The sequence below is a fragment of the Stegastes partitus genome, unplaced genomic scaffold (assembly GCF_000690725.1).
Source record: "Stegastes partitus isolate 25-593 unplaced genomic scaffold, Stegastes_partitus-1.0.2 Scaffold89, whole genome shotgun sequence".
Classification (NCBI taxonomy): domain Eukaryota; kingdom Metazoa; phylum Chordata; class Actinopteri; family Pomacentridae; genus Stegastes; species Stegastes partitus.
Window position 1 is genome coordinate 505,774 of NW_007577820.1, and position 16,448 is coordinate 522,221.

Consider the following 16,448-nt stretch of genomic DNA (forward strand, 5'->3'; position numbering starts at 1 on the left):
AACTCTACATATACCCTCTAACTCTATATCTACCCTTTAACTCTACATATACCCTCTAACTCTATATCTACCCTTTAACTCTACATATACCCTCTGACTCTATATCTACCCTTTAACTCTACATCTACCCTCTAACCCTACATCTGCCCTCTAACTCTACATCTACCCTCTAACTCTACATCTACCCTCTAACTCTACATTTACCCTCTAACTCTACATCTACCCTCTAACTCTACATCTACCCTCTAACTCTACATCTACCCTCTAACTCTACATTTACCCTCTAACTCTATATCTACCCTTTAACTCTACATCTACCCTCTGACTCTACATTTAGACATGGTTCTACTGTACTACTCTTCTCACTGTAGCACCGTGTTAATGTGATTGTTCTTAAGGTGCATTGAGCACAGTGAGCAAACAGAGCACAGGATTCCTGGAGAGTTTAGATCTTCCTGCTGTGTTTGGGCTCTGTCGATGGGAAGCATGTACAAAGTAAAGTCCTGAAACAAGTTCTTGTAATGATGAATCATGAAAGTGTGGATGGTCGCGAATCTCAAGCCGTCAAGGTGTTCAGGAACCTGTCAAAGCTCCGCTGTGTCATGTCATGTAGTGTTGCAGAGACACTCAGTCATCACACATACACACTGGATGGAGTTTAATACCTTCTTTGTGCCGGTGATGTTGTCGCGGTGTCAGATCGGGACTCGGCATCATCAGACACTAAATATTAAATGATTCAGATCAGACTGGGGCAGCAAAGCTTGATCGAAACATTTCACCGCTGAACCACTCAGATCACCGGGAAGTTAAACCGAACTCGTGTGCTCTCTCCAGACAGAGCTGAAGGCAGGCTGTTGGATGTGATTGAGTCGGACAGAACAAACTTCAGCTAACTCCTCCAATGAGGACGTTTCATCACTACAACACGCTGCTAAATTGCCACATTTCCCAACGAGGTTTGGCATGTCTCGGTGCCACACAGACGGAGCGACGTTATCAGGAAACAGCAGCATGTCAGTGTCAGGACGACTTTCACAGCCTGATTACAGAGATGCTGTCGGCCTCAATTATCTTTATGCTGGATGTGTAAGTGGGCGTGGGCGGGCTGTCAAACTGTCCACTGCGCCTTTAGTTAGATTAAGATAACTTCAGCATCCGTCCCACCGCTGAAGCAGTGTGCAGATAATCACCGCAGTCCACAGTCTGGTTTGTTAGTTTTACTTTAAAACGCTGAGTGGAGAAGAGCCGACTGTCACGAGAAGCTGAAGTCTGACAGCAGAAACTGTTTCGATGTTTTGGTGGCATTCGGACATGGCGGCATGAGTCAGCTGGGATAGACTCCAGCCCCCCACGACCCTAGTGAGGATGAAGGTGTAGAGATGATGGATGGATGTTGATTCCCGGTTTTTACATTTTGGTATAATCAATAATTGAAGGAGATCTTTATTTTTTGGCTAATTTTGTAGCAATATGGCCACAAACAGACACAAAACACTATGAAGACAAACAAAACCACTGTAAACAGATAAAAATGACTTTCAAGAGATTTAGAAAAAAAACATTTTATAGAATAAATAATCCAACAAATTCTACTTTTTTTTCTTTCCTCTCTGGTCTCCATGGTTCTGAGTCCTGCTGACAGAAGACATCTCTGAGTTCCTCCTTCATGTGGTTCTGGTTCCACAGAGCTGCAGGACTTTATGTTGAAACATGAACCTCAGTGAAGGAACATGAGGACAACAACATGTCTACAAACTGCTGCTTGGAGTTCAGAGGGTGAACCAAAACCTCCATTTATCCTCAAACGCGACCCAAACTGACTCTGCAGTGGGAGTCCAACGCCTCATCCGCCCTCCATCCACCCCGACCTCCTCCTGCTGACTTCGCTGCTGTTCTTTACATTCAGAGCTTCATTTGTGACTAAACTGCAGCCGATCAGAGTCGGTGCAGTACCAGTACCGCCATGGTACTGCGCTGGAGCTGGAGGTGTTGGTGACGAAGCCTCGCTGTCTGCTTCACCTGCGAAACTCCGTAAACGTGTTGAAAGCTGAACGTTGGCGACGTTCTGCAGAGAAACAACCACGCAGCAGAACTCCAAGTGAGTCACAACCTGCCGCCACCGCCGCCGGGCAGCGAGAGGCCAAATAATGAAATGTGATTGGTTGTCAACACCTGGCCGTCAGAGGCGGCCTCCAGGTGGAGATCCAGAACATCCAACCACGGCGGAGCAGGGAAGCCCCACCGCCAGAAACACACAGTTTAGTTTTAATTCCCTGAAACTGCTGCTCGCTGCTGTCACGGCCGATTACAGCGACAAGGAAGTGGAGACGAAACACGAGTCTAATGTGAAGCTGAGAGGATGAAAGAAGTCCAGAGACGCAGCAAAACCCACGAAACACAAACTACGTGAACTAAAAGAGAACACAAACAGAACATCTCTAAAAGGCGCTCACACTGGAAAACAAAACATCCTGTAAAAAAAGTGAAAATCTGGCGATAAGGAGGCCAGAAAACAACAGGCTGTGAAATGGTGGAATCCTGACATGATGATGGCAAATATCTGTAAAATAATGATGTTCTAAGCAGATAGACATAGAGTACCACTGTAGGCAGCGATGGTGGGCTCCTCGCCGTACTGTTTTTTTTTTTTTTTTGCATGAACACACCCTGGCCGGACTCTGATGTGGCGTGTCGAGTTTGGGGCAGATCAGAGCACGTACACGCCAGCGACGCAGCACGTCCTGTTCTATAGCGTTTCGGCAAAGTTCTGTGGGTCGCCATGTTGACGCCGTCAGACTTTTGCAGAGAATTTTAATAGCATTTAATCACCATGTTGTGTAGTTTGTGTTGGGCAAATGTCAGGTGTGTTCGATGTACCCTCTAGTAGGAAAATGGCTGAAAATGGCCCATAATGCTCGCTGTTTGTTCAAAATGGCGGATTTCTTGTTGGGTTTACGGAAACGTGCTGAAGGACTTTTTTGTGCGTCCCGACCTGCTACATATGTGTACCGCATTTTGTAGCTGTAAGTCAAACGCAGCCCTGCAATCAAATATTGTAGGGGGCGCAGTTGAGTCGTGTTGCATTTTAGAGCTTCGAGCGGCTGCACTTTTTTGTTCGTCCTAACCTGCTCCATATGGCTACCAAATTGTGGAGGTCAAGGTCAAATGTGCTTCCGATGGGACTCCGTTGAAATTTTCAAGGTGGCGCTGTGGAGCCATTTTGGCAGTAACATGTCCACGTCCCTTAACATATCACATTTTTCATCAGTCCTGATGTGCATTTCATGTTCTCAAAGTGCTTGCTTATGCTAATTTTTTGGTGTGAACAAAAACGGAATATCGACATCGGTGATATCGGTTATCGGCGTTATCAGAAATCTTAATATTGGTATCGGCCAGAAATTTCAATGTCGTGCATCGCTACTTAAAACCAGTTTTTTTTACAGTGCAACTCAAACGGATCTGTCGGCAGAGGTCACGGTTGAGGAGGAACTCGCTTGTTTTCTTATTTCTTTAAGTCCACAGTTGTCCAAATGATCTTGAAACGTGTCCAAACGGACAAATCTTTTGAGACGCCTTCAACAGTTTCTCGTCTCTGATGGTCTCTCTGAGGAAACACTTTGTTTTCATACAGAAACTGTTGATTTTAGGGTAGTTTTTTTTTAAAAGCAGACACGTAGAATAAAGTAGATCTGATAATTCCCTTGCGGCTGATAAACATTTTTCTGGTGGTTTTACAGAAACGCCTTCCAAAGCTGCTGCTGGCAGCTTCCAGGGTTCAGAGGAAGGAAACAAGTCCTGAGAGACGCTTCTGTTCACTGAAACCTTTAAACCCATATCATGATTCCAGATGGAACGTTCTGGATCATAATTTAAAAGAACGAAGGACAGAAGTGTGTTCAGTCCATAAAACATCATCTCCAGCTGCCAGTGAAGCGTCCTGTTTCTGCCTCCATGAGTTTAAGACGTCTGTGTTTGAGTGTGTGGAGGTTTAAACAGCCGGACGTGGTTCCACTGTTTGTTGCCTTCAGAGGGAGTCGGAGCAGATCAGTGAGAGGGTTCAGGTCTGATTCCCTGCAGAGCTGCGAGGAAACCTCCTGCAGGAGCTTCAGTTCCTCTTCAGTCGCATTATTCAGTCCTTCTCTCTCTAATCTATTTGTGTCTTTTATTTATTTAAACCGCTCTGAGTTGCATTGAAGGTGTCAGACAGTAAATACGACGTTATCCCAGTAATCACAGGAATAAATGTTGAAACTTGTCTTTTATTTAAAAATACATTAATTAAATTTGGAGAATTAGTAATTCAGGATTGATCAAACTTAAGACCTAAAATTAAATAAATAAAATAATTCTTTTTTTAAAAAAAAGAAAATAAATATGAATACATTGTTTACTATTTTTTTATATGAAATATTTGGTGAAACAATAAAAATGTCACTGTAATGTTTTGAAGCCTCTGAGCAATCTGAACACGAACAGACGTCTGGATAGTGACGCACAACACTGTGAGAAACATGATTTTATTGCACAAACGTGTCAATAAGTTGGATTTTAATTTAAGTATAAGTGTCAGTGGTAACCAGCTGCTGAACTCCTGAGTATAACCTGAATGAACGTCTCTAACCTCCAGGAGGACTGAGCAGCTAATACAGAGCTAATGCTGACTGAATCTGTGCTAACAGCAGCTAGCTGGTTAGCGATGCCAGCGATCATGTGATTGGCTGACCTCTGACCCTGCGCTGCTGTTGTTGTTGTTGTTGGTCTCAGGGTTCTACATGTACATCGAGACGTCGAGGCCGAGGTTGGAGGGCGATAAAGCTCGCCTGCTGTCTCCGACCTTCAACATGAACGCCAAGAGCTCCGCCCCCTCCGTCACCTACTGCTTCTCCTTCTACTACCACATGTATGGGAAGCACATAGGTGAGTCTGACACCTGCACCCGGCCGCGGCTCGCCATCGGCGTCATTGATAACCTTATTGATCGGCTGTCCGTCTGCAGGAGCGCTGAACGTTTTCCTGCGACAGAAAGGCCAGACGGTGACGGACACCTCGGTCTGGAGTCTGACCGGTAACCAAGGAGACCGCTGGAGGCAAGCCAAGGTCAACATCCAGCCAACCGCAGCCTTCCAGGTACAGGACACACCCACTTTACTTATAGCCACGCCCACTTGACATTAGATCATGCCCACATCTGCACACACAACAGTTTACCACAAAACCCTACCGATGGTACTACAAACTGTACTACAAACCACACTCACTGTACTACACGCTTTACTTCTAGCTCCACCCACCCACTTTAACAGAAACCACGCCCTGTTTCTGTCCATAGATGGTGATGGAGGGCGTCCGAGGCGCCGGGATCGAAGGAGACATCGCCGTTGACGACGTCACCATCGAGGAGGGGAAATGTAAAGACCCGCCCTCCAACAGTGAGTAGAAACATTGACGAAGTCGCCGCTTTAACATCAAGACGATACGAGTGTCTTCTTCAGTGGTTCTGTGACGCTAAAATGTTCGTTTTATGTTTACGTCAGATTTGTGTATTTTTGGCCAAAATGAGCTTCCATACATTCACTAGTAAACATACAGCTGCCATTTTGAGTCGCTTTTATGCTCTGATTGATTGATTGATTGATTGATTGGTAGTGTCCTCTCTCTCTCCACACAGATCTGAGGTCGCTCGCCCCGCCCTCGTCGCCCCATATATGGCAGCTCTGCATCATTCTGAGTCTGGCTCTGATTGGCCGGCAGAGGTGACCCCGCCCCCCTCTACAGGACGCCAAGACATCTGACTCTCCTGCCCCCTTCCCCCCTTCTCCCTCCCTCATCATCTTCATCTTCATCTTCATCGCCACCTTTAACCCCTCGACTACCAAAGATCAGGTCAGAGCTGCAGGTGTTTGAAGGTTTCCGTCGAGTTCATTCCTCTGAAGGATTCTGGGAATTCAGCGATGATGCAATGAGCAGATCTAGTGCTGATTGGTCGACAGGTTGAATCAGGAAATGTCATTTAGTGAGCTGCTGCTGCTGCTGCTGCTGTGATTAACGAAGACAGAAACTTCTAACAGTAAAAACACCAACAAGCAACTACAGGCTCCGACTGCTTTTACAACTTACAGTAATCAGATTACTTCTAAGTTGAGAATTTTCTCTGACGTCAAATAAAAATTCAACAGTTTAGATTTTAAACCTCAACTTTAACACTTTACTCTTATTTTACAGATTTTCCCAGTGAAGTACATTTACTGATTGTTGTATTTACACTTTAATGATTCATTCTTCTTCAGCAATTGAACATAAAATTACTTATTGTTGGTTTTACTGTATTTAATTCCAAAAAAAGAGGAAAAAATACAGATATTTGCTGATATTTTAAATGAAAACATCTGTATTTACAAATGAAAAATGGTAGATAATTGTTAAAACTCTCGTATTACAGATTCTCCTTGTTTTGGTAAATTAAAGATATTTAAAGATATTAATTAACATTTGACAAAAAACAGGCCAAATTTATTTTTTTTCTTTTTGTTCAACGTGTGATCACAAAATTACTGTTGTACCAAATTTAAATCCCATTAAAGTATCGTTATTTTACAGATATTTCATGTTATTTTCACTGTTTGTACAGTTTTTAAATGTTTAACATGTTTTCTGGCACTTTTGCTGCCGGCTTTGAACAAAAACAGGACAAATCTGTAGAATAACTGTGAAAACATGTTCGCACCATTTTCAGTCCTTAATATAAACACAGTCGTGACTCGATGATCCGACACTAAATGTAAAACCTTCTTCTATGTCGGATAGCAAGGCTGTCGGATTGTCCAGACGGAGGTCCAGATATGAGGAGGGCTTGATGCTGGAAGGCTCATTAGTTGTTCATTATTGTTCATAGTTGTTATAATAACTAGTAGGGCTGGTCCCAATAGAACTTTCTGGGCCCAGTTAATGATGAACATCAGAATATTTGTCCCGGTCGGGGGACACTTCCACCCCGGGGCAGTGCTCTGACGGGGTGGAAGTGTCCAGAACACACAGGCAGTACTTGGCTGCTGATGCTAGTTTAGTTAGCGCTCACACTTCTGTTTCCACCATCGGTGGCGGCGGGGGAGTGGCAGATACGCTCCACTGTTACCATCCATGTTTACTTCCATAAACACTGAGCACGCTCGCTGCTGTGGGATTGTTCAGTCAGATAATACGGCGTTATCCTGATTGATGACATTAAATGTCATGTCGGAGTCAGAATCCAAGGCTGTCGCTATGTTAAGGCTGTTTTTATGGGTTCTGTTGGTTTTTCCTAAAAACCTGTCAGATAGCAGGTTCTGGATTGTTAAGGATCGATTATCGAGTCACGACTGTATTTATTCTGTCACAGAACAACAAGTATCCGTAGAACAGTGGGACTTTTTGTTGATTTGACTCATAAGAAATTATCGTGTAATGTTATGGTCAAACATTACAGGAACAAATTACCTTTGATTTAAATAAATGAACTTATTTTACAGATAATTTTCACTATTTTCACTGTTTACAGTTTAAATGTTCCATTTTTTTTTACTCTCGCTGCCAGAAAACCTGCCAAAACAGCTGAAGGATTTGTTCAGCCTCTTTCAAATTAAAACAAGAAACATCGTCTCCGTTCACGCTCAGATATCGCAAAAGAACAAACTGCAGTTTAGAAAAATACAGATTTTTGACGTTATTTACAGTTTTGAAGAAGAAGAAAAAGAAAATCAGTGAACTTCCAGTGAACTGATGAAGGAATCATCCAGAACTGTTTGTTTGTTCTGCTCAGAATGTGTGTCGGCAGTGATCAAGGTCAGAGCAGACAGACCTATTTCATCCAGTTCTGTCCGTCTGACGCGTCATTAACGTCTCCATAGCACTTTGACAGTCTTTCCTCCAAAACGCCGACGTCCTGCAGCTCCGTCTGTCCCTGAACGCCTCAGTGGGAAGACTTTAGATTCATCAGCTTCAGCGACACTCTTTGACCTTTTAGAAAACAGGAGTTTGAATGTCGACCTTCCTCCTCCTCCTCATCCTCCTCCTCATCCTCCACCCCCCACCCCCCACCCCCTCCACAGATCAGCCGTACTGTACCGGGACATGGACGGATTTTAAAAACACTTTTAGATCACGTTTCGACGTCTGTCTGTCCGTCCGAGGAGGAGAGTCCAGCCTCTGCCACGACATCAAGTGCCTTCAGACTCGGAGAGGAGAAGACCTTTGGGCCGAGGAACCGAACGGAACCAGAATCATCGAGCGGCTCGAATATGCAGACAAACCGTTTCCTACGTTTTCTTTCTTTTTCATTCGGTTTGGAGAAGAAAACATTAAAATAAACAAGAGACATCAACGAAGGAGAAGAAGGAGAAGGAGAAGCCATGGACGCAGACTGAAGCGCTCTGACTGATTTACTGACTGATGGTTGGAGCAGCGACGGAGGTCTCGACACAAACTGGAAGCGTTTGGTCTGTCAGAACTATTTTAGTATTTAAAGTTTTCAGGAGGCGACTACCTGAGACCATCAGTTACCTTAAAAACAGGAGAAACGAAATGTAAAATCAAATCTTATATTGTTCCTATGATACTCTACAGACCGCGGGGGGAAACGTCTTCACACCTTTAAGCTCCATCAGCTCCTTCCTTCTGTTTATTTGTGTTTGTTTTGGTTTTGTGGGGGGGGGGGACTCTTTAAAATTTGGATTTTATTTTTGTTTTAAACCTTAAACCAGAGTAACCAGGTCTGATACACGTCATGCTGGGAGAATATTTCTATTCAAACTCCATTTAAAAAACAAAAAAAGCACAAAAACACCATTTAGTTCCACATGAGGTACGGAGGCACCTGTAGGACAAAATTCCAGATTCATCACCGTCACGTCACACATTGTACGGAAGCCCATTTCTGCCAAGAAGAGGGGAGAAAATATTAAAAACTTAGCATGACAATAAAAATAGTCACTATTAGTCTCTGAGAACTTTTATTAAATCGTGAAAACGGGAGGTTTAACCTACTTTGGATTAAAAGTCATAAATGTTTACTCACATTTTATAATTTTGACTTAACTTTAGAATTACTTTGACTTGAATGCGACTGTTTTCTGCTTTAACAATATTAATTATAAAGTAATAACTTATTGACATCGCAGCCGGCTTCATGTTGCTCTTGTTTTGTCTTGACATGTCATTGTTTTTTTTTTTTTACAAAGCTGTAATTTTTTTTTACTTACGATCACACAAACGTTCTGCCAAGGAAAAAACCTCCATGGACAATCACAGCATCTTCACTTGTTTCATTCGTAGGTCATTAATTTAAAAGTCATTCGATTTTCTCTTAAAAATCAGTATCTTCATCGAAAAGCTCAGATTTTCTAACTTTGATTTTTGTCATTTGAACATCTGACCTAAATGTTTTTTCAACGTGAATAAGTCATCATTTTAATTTATTTATGCATTTAATTTGCAAATATTATAACTTTCAAGAAGAACTTTTGATTTGCTTGTATTACTTTGTTTAGAAACTAATTATTTCTGACTTATTTTTTATATTTTTTCCTTAATTTTATGATTATTTTGTTGTGAAAATCACTCATTATGGTTTCTACTTTAATCATTTCTTCATACATCACAGCCGGCTTGAATTTATCATTATTTCACCTTGAAATGTCATAATCACAACATTTTCTTGATTTTAATTAGAAAACTGCCAATTGTTCACCTGTATTTATCATTTAGTTTTACTTTTATCTTTATTTATTACTTGAGATTATTCATTTTAATGTTGATATTAATAATTTCATTGAGACAGTTTTAATTTCTAACTTATTTTTGTAAAAACTGGCTTCTTGTTCTCATTATTCGGTCTTGAAAGGTCGCAATTGTGACACTTTTTCATCGTGTTGTTGGCTTCGCTCTTCCTCTTAAAGCTCATTTATTTCTGTTATTTTACGTCATCATCACCGATGATTTTACGACGGTAACTTTGACTTAAACTCTTTGAACTTCAACGTCCTCGAGGTGCTTTTTGTGTAACTTTCATTTGGGCATCGATGGGCTTCCGTACCTCAGCCGGCACACGCCGTCACGGTAAAACCACGTAACTGCCATTTTAAATCACGTGGTTTCAAAGTAATGATGTTATCCTTTAGCTTCTGTGATACGAAGAGTTTCTGAGTGAATGGACCCGAGCAGGGAACCGATCTGACTGACGGAACGACGACGGACGGATTTTATACGATTCACGGTTTCCCTGAAAACAACACGTTTGTGAAACCGTCAGACTGATGAAACCAGAAACGATTCCTCTGATATCTGTAGTTCCTCTTTAGTGTTTTGTTGACTCCTTCTTTGCTCCCGTCGAGTTTTTCCTCTGCAGATGAAGATCAGATTGCCGAGCGGCTCCTCTGGGTGTCGCTTGATCCTTATTATCACATTAACTCCACGTCGGCGCCGATAAGCTCCGTTTGGCTTTACAGCTTTATGTTCGCCAGTGTTTTTGAAAAGTGTCCAGATTGGAGCTCGTGTGCTGATTAAAATCCAAAATAAGCTTCGTTTAATCACGTTCTGCTGATACGAACATGTTCTGAACGTGTGCCGAAGCTTCTGAAGTGAAAACAGATTAACGCTTTTACGCCTCCTGAGAATTAAAACAAATATATCTCAAGTTAAGTCCAACTTTTAGTCCTTAAAGTTTAATTGAATCACAATGAGAAAGTCAAATATTTCCTTCTATATTACCTCCTGGATGTGTTTTAATCGTCAGAAACGTCTGAACTCAGCAGGAGAACTCAACCCATTTTACTTTTATCTACATTTGAATCAGTTGTTTCTTGTTTTTGGACATTTTCAAACTAAAATCTTTCATTCTGCACATTGTACGGAAACACTTTGAGGACAAATTTCTTCACCTCCACTCAATAGCCTGTATGGAAGCCCATTTCTGCCAAGAAGTAAATGTTGGACTTTATCATGAAAACAAGAGGTTTTAACCTTTTGACCTAAATGTCATGATGTAAATTTAGGAAGTCGTCATTTTTAACTTACATTTTTAGAACTGTCGCTTGATATTCCAGAAGTTTGACTTATGATTACGTAAACTTTCTGCCAAGGAACAAAAAATATTTTTTCTTACAAACAAAACAACAAAAAGACACTACATCACTAATCGCAAATTTGAATATTTTTATTAAAATTTTAAAAAAGATGTTTACAGCAGCAAAGCCTCGAAGTCAAAGGTTAAAGGTTGTGTTTTCTGCTGGGCCAGTAGAACTGAATATATCATATCGGTACGAGGTGGAAGTTCTTTGGCAATTTTTCCAAGAAAGTAAAATTAAGTTCTTTCCAAAAGGGTCAAACAGATGCATAAGGTTTTTATAAATCAGTGTGGAAACTGATCCTCACCTCCATCTTAGGGTGTTTTATCTTTTCTAATCTTGGTTGCAGTGTGGAATTAAATTCAGAAAGTTAAAGTGCTACCGTATTCCCTCATATGCAGACGATGTGGTTTTATTTCTGTCCAATCTATACAAGAACTATGAGCTGTTTTCTGGATATAAAAGGTATAAAATGCACTTTATCTGAAAAAATCTGAGAGATTTAAACCTCCAGCTGAAACATTATTGTCTAATTTACCTAAATACAATTACTGAGATTAGAAGATTATGGAAGAGTATAATTATTACAAACGGCCTTTATGTCGCTCATTCTGAGGCAGTTTTGCAAAAGTACAAAAATAAAACAGCAGAAATAAGCACAGAGAAGTAAATTACAATGAAATAGGACAAAAAAAGTTAAATAAAATGAATCAGGAGTCAAGTGTCATTTAAAAAATTGTTTAAAAGAAGATTTTTAGGTTTCTATCATTCTGAAGGCGCTGATCTGATGTTTTGAAGCAGCTGAATCCATCTTCGTCGTCGTTTTGTTTCTGAATATTTCCAATAATGCAACATGAAACTCTGCAGTGGAAAAACTTGTCCCGGTTTATCCCCGGAGCTCTGAGCTCTGTGTGTCTGTTCTAGGATTTATTTTTGGGGGGGGAATAAATAAAAACATGTAAAGTTTTAAAGAAGCCACCAACTGGACTCTGTGGAAGAAAGATATTTTTATAACTGTGATTATTCTCTGCAATACGTTCTCAGATCAGTGGGACTGACTGACGGCTACACTGCATTCTGGTTATTATTATTATTATTATTATTATTATTATTATTATTATATTAATAAATACACTACAAATGTAACTTTTAATTGTGTGTCTGTTGTGTTTCTTCTAAGACTTATGGGTAAGTAGTGAGACCCAGCGGCCATCTTGGTAACCAACAGACCAGACTAATCGCTAACGGACGGCTAACGAGTCATAATTTAATGGATACGTGGAAATAAAAACTCCAGTAGAATCAGATTTTAATATATGAATAAAAGTTCAGTGACTTTGCTTCAGAATATGATTTATAAACTAAAAACAAGTAAATTGAAGTAATGGTTTGAAGATTAAAAACCAATGTAACTTTTCATGGTGCTCGACTGAAACGCCGCTTTGGACGGCATTTTCTGCAACTCTGACTGCAGAGCTGCTCTTTATGTCACTAAAACTCAAAAGTGCGGCGCTCTCCAAGTTAAAAAATGCCGCTTTCATGTCATCACAAGTTGGTATCATGCTGCTTTAAACGGCGCAGGATTTATATATTTACAAAGCGCCAAAATTCAGTTCAAATCGTTGGCTATTTTTGGCACTTTTGTCTCTCCGTACAAGAGCTGTTAGGCGGATTCAGTAAAACAAAACCTTCTGTTGTCTCAGATTGATGTTTCAGCTGCTGACGTGACCGCGGCTTCACTTCAGAGAGTTTAGCAAAGATACTGTTAGTGGCTAAGCTAACAGGACACCTGGTCATGTGACTGTTGGGAGTCCGTAGAAGAAGACATTCTTAATTATTAGACTTTGGAAATGGAAGAAAGTTCAGAACTTCCAACCGGGTTGGTGTTGATCCAGAAAGTTCCTGTCAGTGTCTGTCTATGGATGGATCCATGGTTCTACTAGAACCCGGTCTCTGGTCACATTTCACCAGCTGTTGAGGCTCGAACATCAGTAGAACCTGATGAGGTGAAGTTGGACCAGACAAGGTTCTGGTTTAGATGTTTAGACTGACTTTATTGAAGGTGGACGATAAGAACCTCCTCGTACAGTTTCTCCTCTAAACCAGATGTTTTTAGGCCATTCCATGATTTCAGCGTCTGCAGACGGAGATGGGTGATTAAATCCTTCGTACCTGCAGACAGTTCCACGCTGCGTTAGATCTAACTGGACCCTAAGCAGATGCATGAAGCTGCTGCTCTCTGTCTGCAGACTGAACGTAGGAACCAGAAAGTCCAGAAATCGGTCTGGTTTCTGCTGTTTGGGTTCGTTCTGCCTCCAGTAACTGCAGAGAAACAAGACAAGACCGACGTCATTCATGTGAAACATGGACAGCAGACGTGAGACGAGCTGAACGAGACGATTTCATGTCTGGACGGAACCCTTCAATTCTCAGGTTTACTGGATCAGGATGAAAAAACGTGATTCTAATCATCGATCATGTATCCAGACCGTCTCTGTCCAGGTGTTGCACCGACCTGGTCTTCGTTTTTCTTTCCAGGTGTTACACAGACCCCAACATTTAAACGGGTTCAGTGTTCTGGTCGTTTCTGAGCCGCGACCAACAAAACATCTCACACTATCGTCACAACACATCTGCTCTCTCTGGTGTTACTGTGTGTCTGTGGTCGTGTTGTGTGTCTGTTTGTGGTCGTGTTGTGTGTCTGTTCGTGCCTTCAGTTTGTTAAAGTGAGTATTTTGTGTTTCGATGGCAGTTCTTGAGTCTCTGCTGCCACCTGCTGCTGAAACATGGAAGCAGCTGAGAGCAGACTTCAGATCAGTTTTATTGACTGTAGGACAAACAGTGAAGCTACAAGCATGTGACCAGGTTTACATCTGCTTCAGAGAAAAATAGTTTAAAAATACAAGTTTCACTAAAACCACGGCTCGTCTCTATCAGAACCGTGGCGCTGAGGCAGGTTCTGTTCCAGAGTCACTACAGTCTGAACAAACACACAATCACATACACAACATGCACCGTATGAAGGAACAGATTCTTCTAAATGATCTGCAGCAACACACAAGCAGCATTTCTCATCATACAGATTTATATAAAAACAGACTTCAAACTACAAAGTACATTTACTCGAATACTGCACTTCAGTTCAAATGTTGTGAATGTAAAACCGTTTAATTTACAGGTTTACATGAAATATGACACGTTGACACTCAGAGCAGTGCTCCAAATCCACAAAGAAAAACCAGAAAGTCAAAGACACACAACACAGAGAGACACACAACGACCACATAGAGACACAACAAGCAGAGAAGATGCACGACGACGACAAAAAGACACAACAGTAACTGAAAAAGAGACAAAATCACTGCAAACACACAACCAGTGTGTTTATTCTTTCTTAATCCTCCAACGTTGTTTTTTTTTCACGATTACATGAAGCTCATGTTCACCGAGTTTCTAGGAGTGACTGATGGAGGTGAAGCTCGGTGCGTTAAAGGACAGTTGGAGGCTTCGGCCACCAGATGGCAGCACAGCGAGGCCTGGAACACCTGGAACACCTGGCCCACCTGGCCCAGGTGCTCCTCCAGTCTCTATGAGGACAGCCCACACAGCCTCTCGCTGACCTCCCACAGCTTCCGGGCCACGGCGTCGTCCTTGGCCCGGTCCGTCACCTCCTGCACCTCGCAGCAGGCGAAGTAGCGCCCGCTCAGCGGCTCGATGCCCTCCTGCAGGGCGCAGTGCAGCGTGGTCTGGGCGCCGGCCTCCGGGTCCAGGAACAGCAGCCGGGCCACGGGCTCGATGAAGACCTTCTGCCACAGGCTGACGTTGCGGGACAGCTCGGTCCGGACCACACCTGCAGGAGGCCCGGTCCGGTTAGTAGGATACCATGTATAGATCTTTTTACAGCGTGTGAAACGTTACCATGGCGACAGGATTCATTTATGGTCACATGATGCAGATTCAATATAAACAGGTTCATGAGTGAAGGACTGAGAGGCTGCAGGTGAAACAACTTGATCCTCACAGAGACGGTTTGGTTCCGTCAGACTCAAGATGAGCTCATCATGCTGCTGTTACCCGCCCAGGTGAGCTGCTGTTACCCGCCCAGGTGAGCTGCTGTTACCCGCCCAGGTGAGCTGCTGTTACCCGCCCAGGTGAGCTGCTGTTACCCGCTCAGGTGAGCTGCTGTTACCCGCTCAGGTGAGCTGCTGTTACCCGCTCAGGTGAGCTGCTATTACCTGGGTGGACGCTGTAGCAGGTGACGTTGCTCCCTCGCAGCCTCTTGGCGAGCTCGTGGGTGAAGAGGACGTTGCACAGCTTGCTGTTGCAGTAGGCGTGGAAGAACTGCCAGCTGTACCTGCCGGTGCCCAGGTGTCGGTTCGCCGCCAGAGCCTGAACACAAGCAGCAGCAGTCAGTCAGCGGATCTCACCTGAACAGGTGAGTCTGCAGCATGTGCACGTGAAGGAATGTTAATGGGAGTTCATTTGGTGTCACGTGCTCACAGAGAACTCTAACAGGTTCCACATGTGACAGACGGAGCTGCAGGTAAACACATCAGGTGTCGGTCCATAACGACCCAGAACCTCCAGGAACCGGCAGCAGAACCGTCGTCTGGCTGTGAATCAGCCGGAGCGGTTCCAGCTGGTGTCTGGATCCAGCAGAGGTTAAAATATATAAAGAATCTGTAGAATTTAACCAAACTCGTCTTTAAAGGATGAATTTTTTTCTATTTTCTATTTTATGACATTTTAATAATAATTTTATTTAAATGTAGACATTTTTAGGAGTTTTATTGTTTTTGTTGATTTATTTTAATAAATATTTGTAAGATTTTTGTCAATTTGTTGAATAATTTAAAAGTTCTGTCCTTTACTTTCATTTTTTGTTGCTCATATCGTTTTATTTTGTACATTTGTGAGACTCTTTTTATATATTTTGATATTTAACTTTTTTTTTTAATTGTTACAAATATTTTGCTATTTTTGACATGTTATACTTCAGACCTTTTTTTCAGATTTTTTTATGCATTTAGTTTCTCGTTTTTTTCTCATTTTTTTCTCATCTTTGTCGTTCTTGTCGCCTCACTTTTGTTTTTGTTGTTTTTATTCCTCACAAGTTCAAATGTGTTGTTTTCAGGATATTTTATACTTTTTTACATCCAATATTATTTTTTTATTATTGTTTTGTTCTGTATTTTATTCTTTGACTTTTTCTTAATATTTTTCTGACATTTGAGTCATTTTATTAGTTTTTCAGGGGGTTTTTTTTTTTACATTTTGTTCAGACTTTTGGATCTTGTCTGAGCTCTGATTCCTGTTCTCACCATGTTCTGGTCGTTGGAGGTATTT

At 41.9% G+C, this 16,448-nt stretch overlaps 2 protein-coding genes across 2 annotated transcripts in view; one reads left to right on the plus strand and one right to left on the minus strand.

Moving 5' to 3' along the window:
• mdga2a (MAM domain containing glycosylphosphatidylinositol anchor 2a) overlaps window positions 1–5,763 on the plus strand; it is an 88,475-nt gene extending 82,712 nt beyond the window's left edge. The window contains exons 14-17 of the mRNA XM_008277113.1: window positions 4,771–4,923; window positions 5,003–5,133; window positions 5,336–5,435; window positions 5,675–5,763. Of these exons, the coding sequence (XP_008275335.1) occupies window positions 4,771–4,923; window positions 5,003–5,133; window positions 5,336–5,435; window positions 5,675–5,763 (473 nt within the window). The remainder of the gene's footprint in view (window positions 1–4,770; window positions 4,924–5,002; window positions 5,134–5,335; window positions 5,436–5,674) is intronic.
• Window positions 5,764–13,905: 8,142 nt separating this feature from the next.
• The window catches only part of LOC103353924 (dehydrogenase/reductase SDR family member 13-like), a 7,648-nt gene continuing 5,105 nt past the window's right edge, over window positions 13,906–16,448 (minus strand). Inside the window, exons 5-6 of the mRNA XM_008277114.1 lie at window positions 15,338–15,491; window positions 13,906–14,952 (exon numbers count right to left, since the gene is read on the minus strand). Coding sequence (XP_008275336.1) covers window positions 14,690–14,952; window positions 15,338–15,491 — 417 coding nt within the window. The 3' untranslated portion in view covers window positions 13,906–14,689. The remainder of the gene's footprint in view (window positions 14,953–15,337; window positions 15,492–16,448) is intronic.